We start from the raw sequence: 7,613 nt of genomic DNA, 5'->3' as shown, positions 1-7,613 counted from the left end.
ATGAAGTAAAATAGGCTGTAAAATGAAGTAACAGCTCACTGCACTGAACATCCATAAAATGAAGGAACAACGACACCCAAATAGTACATCTGTAAAAATGAATCAACAACGACACGAAGACAGAGAGCATCTGTTAAAATACACCCCAGAAATGACAACAAAACAACACAACTGAGAAACAGAAAGAGCGATAATAGTATAGCAAATAAAATAAAAATAATCTGTATTATGACACACAAAAAAAAAATCACCCTTGACTTTTTAAGACAAAGGAGAAACAAAACGGAGAGAATTTTATAATACCATAAGAACAATAATCTAACAAAATGAATTATATTTGTTATAAGACATTAGCATAATTAATTATAATCATTGTTCGTTAGCTTAGAAAAGGCTTCACACCATAACAATGAAACAGAATACTTGTGACATAACAACAATATCACTGTAGAATATCTATGGCATTAACACCAATATTAAAGCAGAATGTTTACGACATAGCCATAACAAAGTCAGCGTATTTGTAACAATTCAGTAATATCAAATCAGGATATTTCTAACATCAGAACAATATCAAAGCAGGATATTTGTGACAATACAATAATATCGAAGCAGGAATATGTGTAGCGTAACATCCATATTAAGGAAATATTTTTGTAGCATGTCCGAACAACAGAAGAAAAGCAGAAGATACGTAACATACATAACATCAACTATAACAACAATAAGAAATTATCATATCATAACCATAATAACAAAATTGAACATCACTACATTAATACATTAAAAACAATAAATATAACACGTGTAAAATGATACAACACCGACACTAATACAACATATTTGGAAAAAAAGCAACGAAAACGATTCGTTCACAAACAGTACAACAATAAAAATGAAACAAAAATATTCATAAAGCAACACAACAATAATAAAACAGAACTTCAGTATTAAAATCTCAGATGCAATAACACATTCATAAAACAACACAAAAATAATAATAGCAAAGCAGAACGTCAGTATTAAAACCCCAGATACAATAACACATTCATAAAAGAACACAAAAATAATAACAGCAAAGCAGAACGTCAGTATTGAAACCACAGATACAATAATACATTCATATAACAACACAACAACAATAGTAAAGTAGAACGTCAGTGTTAAAATTATACACAATAATACAATTACCAAGCAACACAATAGTAATAATAATGAAGTAGAACGACTGCGTTAAACCTACAAAGACAATAATACAACACATACTAAACCTAAGGACAACACATATGAAACAGAACCTTCTAACAAAGACACTAAAGTCAAGTTATTTCCAACAAACGGAACAAGGAAACAGAATGCTAGGAGATTTTGACAGTTGCTGCAACCCAGTCCCTACATGGATCTTCCAGAAAGACTGTCACTATGGCTGGAAATATACTCAATTTGGGAGAGTAAATATCCCTTATCAAGTGTCTTGTAAACCTGTCTTTCTAATAGATGCACCTAAATTAGGGCCGTTTAGTTGTCAAGCCTAATTCAAATTGTGTGATACAGTTTACAGGGACAGGTTCATTATAAATGTATAGGTTATGATTAATTATTTATGCTATCGACGTGGGCAATGGGTTTATAGCAACGCCTTGTTTTCATTATTACCATTGCAGATTCTCATGCCAGGACAACCGGCGGCTCAGACTCTCCACTCAGCCACCGCCGGACAGAACTGTTGTGAATCCGGGCGTCCAGTTCTCACGGATCCCCTCACGGGACAAACTGTGTGTTCCTGCCAGTACGACGCCCAGATACTCAACTACCAACGGCTAGCAGCCTCGGGCTTACCACTGAACATGTACGGAACGGCAGCAGCGGCGGCGGCAGCAGCCTACACCGGCGATCAGCCTTTTCTTCCGCTCACACCGGAGCAGTCGGCATTCTATTCCCCGACGGTGAGTTGAACAGGATAGATTTTTGTCTAGGCAATAAATCAGTCTTACCACAATTAAACTGCTATAGAAACAAGTATAAAGAAAAAAATATTATCTTACGGTGTTTGATTACTTGAAGAACTTTGCTGATACTAGACACTACCGCCTCAAATCATGGGCCATCAAACTAGTTCTTTAGAAACTAAAGTGTTAAGTTACGCTACTCTTCAACACATAAATATTTTACATGATTACCAGTATTTTGCATGAGTAAGTCACGAGATAAGAAGAATGACTCCAATTATCAGTCAACAAAACTATGCTATTAAAGTAAAGCATATATTACTCAGCAGTTTCGCTTCATTTAAGTCATATAAGCTTTTATAAATAGGGAGGCGATGAAAGGTTGTTAGTATGCATTACGGATGGCGAAGGGCTTCGAATTTCGCACGTATTCTGTACTGTTTTATGATATTTCAAAAATTAAAAACATCATTTGTTACCATGTGTTAATTGTGATTACACTTGGTAAGATAATATGTATTGGATATTCATAATGATATTTTCTTCTCTATATATTTTATATGGCAAAAAATAACGCATGTGTCGTTCACTAATACATTTTACGTGTTCTTATTTCACGACTGCTTCCATAAATAGAGCACTTAAAACTCGCTCTATGGATATCTGCGTGAATCAAAAGTGAAAGTAAGCATGATTCAAGACCTCACCTTCAAGACCTCACCTTCACTCTCATACGTGACCTCAGCCGCGATTAGATTTCGACTTGGAAAAACTGTAGAAATAGTACTGACCACCAGAAAACTAATTATGTCTTGTGCTTCATGAACTTCGCTCAATGTTGAAACTGGACAGTTGTGACTTTTATGTTTCATTAACTTAATTATTGTTCGAGATATTGGAGTCAAACAAAAAGCTTCCTCGACACGCAGGTAATGAGCGACCCAGACTATTACGTCAGTGCCACGTCACCTCTGAAAAGACTGTATCTGGCCGTTCTTGATCCAAAATCCTTAACCGCGAGAATCGAAAGTGACGAAAACAAGATAGTCGTGTCAAGATAAACCGAGTATCGGTTAATATTAACTAACGGTTTAATGTCATCTTATATATAATTTTTAAAACTAATATTTAACCTATCGCTACGTTTTGAATGTCAAAGCGATTGCTGAAGTCTTTTTGAGGATTGTATACGGCCTTTGTGGTTGCTGTGGTAACAGCGTTGCCACGTTACATTCTCCGTTGGATAGCACACCCATCTCCACGTATTATAAAGTCTCGACTTCGAATCTCACGAAAATCACAATAACTTCTTATTAAGATTACATCTGAAAGCAATCTTAACGTTCGTGTAAACCATACACTAATTGTTTCGTATTTTGTTTACATTAGACAGCCCACTAAACTGTAGAAATTCAGATAAAAGACAGCAGTAGAACTGTCAGCTAATTACTCCACACTTTTTGGCAAATTTGAGTGTTTCTTGAATTCTGTTCACTTTGTTTTTATTATTAATAGATTTGATTTTCTCTTGTTTTGGCCCACCGGACAGGGGTTTGAACTAGAGGGGGGACAATCGATCGTAAGACGAACAATTAAACGCCTTTTATATAAATTCAGTAAAAGTTGTCAGTATGTCATAAAACTAGGAAAATTTACATAAATGTATCTAAACTCTCTTAGCAACATATAATAAGGTGACTGTGTTCTAAATGTCATGGTTCTTGATTTCAGCAAGAAAGTGTACGTGGTTCTCTGTAACCTGCATTAGTTTTACAAGAGGTTTTATACACGTGACAAAACACTAATTTCTATGTTGAAAACATTTCCAACATACAGTAAAAGTTCTGTTTATTGTGATGAAATAACTGTTTGTCCTGAATAGTTTTACTGTTTATTAGTTTAGGCCAAGTGAATGCGATGAGATAATAGAACCGTGATAACGTTACCACGAATGTCAGCGTATGGTAGTACTAGCAAACCTTGTCATCCCCCTTACTATGAAGTATATATACACACACCAAACGTTAGTCCTGGAAGATGTTTCACTGTCTCATCCTTAACATAATCGGACTGTGCTGCCTGTTTCAATCCTGTTTCACGTTTCAGGTTATGGTAGTTTTGACAAACCGTTTCACTTTCTGTTGAGACCTGTTCAATGTTTCAAACGAAGAAACTAAATCTGGCTTTCATGGCTTTAGCGATTAAATGGGCGCAGTCCCACATGGGCATCATACTCCTTATATTAAGTGCCTTTCCAAGCAAGTTCGAATGTCACGTCTTATCTTCGATAATTCGCTGATATTGTGACAATTTTTGGTACATTTATGTGCTGTTTCTCAGATCGAAAATGTTTAATATTTTGACTTCACCACAATGAGCACTGCTCCCATAACAACAGTCCAGCTTCCCGCATCATCTTCATTTAGATTCCTTTGTCTAAATAACGTGATTTTTGCTGTACGTCATCTCTTCTCACATCTTGCTACACCAAAGTCAAGTTCCTCTGTAATGTTTAAGTTGGAGACAGAAATTTCATTAGAAAAGTTAACTTCATGATACTGCCGATAAATGAAGATCTCTCTACGCTTACGTTAATTTAATGATTATCATTAAGTTAACTCGTTCAAGGTGTTAATTACATCAGAATTTGCTCTCTTGGTAGCAATAATTTTGTTTAAAAAAAAAAACACGTTTTAAAAACAGAAACTTCTTCCCTGGTGAAAGCAGGTCTATTTTCTGAAAGCGCTTAGGTGGTTTATTAATTGATGTATCTTGCTAAGCATGAATGGGTCAATGTCTAATTTATAGAGTAAAACTACAAGCAGGCATAGAAGGCCAGAATAAAGATGGATAAATAGTTACATTGGTCAATGCCTAGTTTATAGAGTAAAACTACAAGCATGCATAGAAGGACAGAATAAAGATGGATAAATAGTTACATTGGTCAATGTCTAATTTATAGAGTAAGACTACAAGCAGGCATAGAAGGACAGAATAAAGATGGATAAATAGTTACATTGGTCAATACCTAGTTTATAGAGTAAGACTACAAGCAGGCATAGAAGGACAGAATAAAGATGGATAAATAGTTACATTGGTCAATGTCTAATTTATAGAGTAAAACTACAAGCATGCATAGAAGGACAGAATAAAGATGGATAAATAGTTACATTGGTCAATACCTAGTTTATAGAGTAAGACTATTAGCAGGCATAAAAGGACAGAATAAAGATGGATAAATAGTTACATTGGTCAATACCTAGTTTATAGAGTAAAACTACAAGCAGGCATAGAAGGACAGAATAAAGATGGATAAATAGTTACGTTTAAGCGCGAGAAAGGAAAATAAGTAAACCAGTTTTTCAATAGATAGATAGAACATTACAAAATGAGAGAGGGAAAACAATACATTGGCTTATAAACACACACAGTAACAGAAAAAGAACGACAATAAGACCTCTTTACAAACAGAGGTAGAGTGAAAGAAACGAAATAAAACAGATCAATTTAAAGATAGATAGGTGGAGGGATCGATCAAAAGATTGATATTGCGTACAGTTTTAACTGATACCTTTCTTTCTATCTCTTATAGAACAAATTATATTGTTAATATAATTTGATTTTCATCTTCCAATTTATATAATTATTAACATGAAGCGCTTAACAGGAAGTTGAAACCTCGCTTGGTTAAAATTGACTAAAACCTGCAATTACGGGTTTGTGTGGGAAAATGTTGCGTGTACAGACCACGAGACACCATGCCTTGTCAAATATGCTTGCTCACCGAATCCACTAAAATATGTCTTTATAGACCAAACTGTTTGACGTGAAACCTGTAGCAATCGATTTGATCATCTATATTATTTAGGACATAATGATGACTGCTAGGGGAAGCTGGTATCTGCATTCTAAATGAAGAAGCTAAAATCTTATCTTCAGAATTTCTTAATATTTCTTCTCCTGGACCTATTAAAGACGTAGTTTTCCTTGAATCTAAACAGCAAAATTAGCTATAGCAGTTGGTTCCTCATATATACTACTTTTCTTATAGCAGTTGAATTCTCATACTACTGTTCTTATAGTAATTTATTTCTCATACTACTAGACTTATAGAAGTTGAATTCTCATACTACTGGGCTTATAGGAGCTGATTTTTATACTACTAGACTTATAGGAGTTGATTTCTCATACTTTTAAACTTATATGAGTTGATTTCTCATACTACTGGGCTTATAGTAATTGATTTCTCATACTACTGGGCTTATAGTAATTGATTTCTCATACTACTAGACTTTATAGAAGTTGAATTCTCATACTACTGGGCTTATAGTAATTGATTTCTCATACTACTAGAATTTTATAGGAGTTGATTTCTCATAATTTTAGACTTATATGAGTTGATTTCTCATATATATAAATACTGTCCTTAAAGCAGTTGATTTTTCATACTACTGTTCTTATAGTAATTGATTTCTCATACTACTAGACTTTATAGAAGTTGAATTCTCATACTACTGGGCTTATAGTAATTGATTTCTCATACTACTAGACTTATAGAAGTTGAATTCTCATACTACTGGGCTTATAGGAGCTGATTTTTATACTACTAGACTTATAGGAGTTGATTTCTCATACTTTTAAACTTATATGAGTTGATTTCTCATACTACTGGGCTTATAGTAATTGATTTCTCATACTACTAGACTTTATAGAAGTTGAATTCTCATACTACTGGGCTTATAGGAGCTGATTTTTATACTACTAGAATTTTATAGGAGTTGATTTCTCATAATTTTAGACTTATATGAGTTGATTTCTCATATATATAAATACTGTCCTTAAAGCAGTTGATTTTTTATACTACTGGACTTATAGGAGTTGAATCTTATACTACTGGGTTTATAGGAGCTGATTTTTATACTACTGGACTTATAGGAGTTGATTTCTCATATATTACTAGGCTTATGGCAGTTGATATTTCACACTATTGGATTTATCGTAGTTGATTTATCATACTACGGGACTTGTAGCAGCTTATTTCTCATACTTCTGGACTTATAGGAGTTGATTTCTCATACTTCTGGTGTTATTGGAATACAATTTATATAACGCATCAAGATTTTATTATTTTTTCGCATTGTGGTTAAGCTTGCATTCTAACAATATATAGAAATAGGGTTAACTGTGTGCAGACTATCATCTAGGCCAGGATTGTGTAACACGCAAAAGCTTAGCCCCCTTTTTTAAGTTGAAATTTAACCTTTAAACAAACTTTAGTAAGTTTGTGTTCTAATACAATCATTGGTGGTAAGTACAAAAATTCTACGTTACAAAATCAATCTGTAAAATAATCTAATAGTAATAATGTGTGTCGTTTATTGAAACAATGAGAGAGAGATAAAAATAATCTACAATAACTAAATGAATCATGTGTGAAGTAAAAACCGTTTTGCCGATGGTTAAATATATTTAGTTTTCTAAGTGTTATTGTTTGGTGGTCAGTAACGAAACGTCGTGTGTGTGTGAAGTAAAAACCGTTTTGCCGATGGTTAAATATATTTAGTTTTCTAAGTGTTATTGTTTGGTGGTCAGAAACGAAACGTCGTGTGTGTGTAAAGTAAAAACCGTTTTGTTGATGGTTAAATATATTTAGTTTTCTAAGTA

The 7,613-nt window shown here is 33.8% G+C and overlaps 1 protein-coding gene across 1 annotated transcript in view; it reads left to right on the top strand.

Moving 5' to 3' along the window:
- Positions 1–7,613, top strand: part of LOC106457741 (iroquois-class homeodomain protein IRX-6-like) — a 31,563-nt gene that overhangs the window by 6,631 nt on the left and 17,319 nt on the right. Inside the window, exon 2 of the mRNA XM_022383760.1 lies at positions 1,665–1,946. Within this exon, the coding sequence (XP_022239468.1) occupies positions 1,665–1,946 (282 nt within the window). The remainder of the gene's footprint in view (positions 1–1,664; positions 1,947–7,613) is intronic.

Source organism: Limulus polyphemus, unplaced genomic scaffold, assembly GCF_000517525.1.
Source record: "Limulus polyphemus unplaced genomic scaffold, Limulus_polyphemus-2.1.2 Scaffold368, whole genome shotgun sequence".
NCBI lineage: Eukaryota > Metazoa > Arthropoda > Merostomata > Xiphosura > Limulidae > Limulus > Limulus polyphemus.
This window is presented reverse-complemented; position numbering and strand designations above follow the sequence as displayed.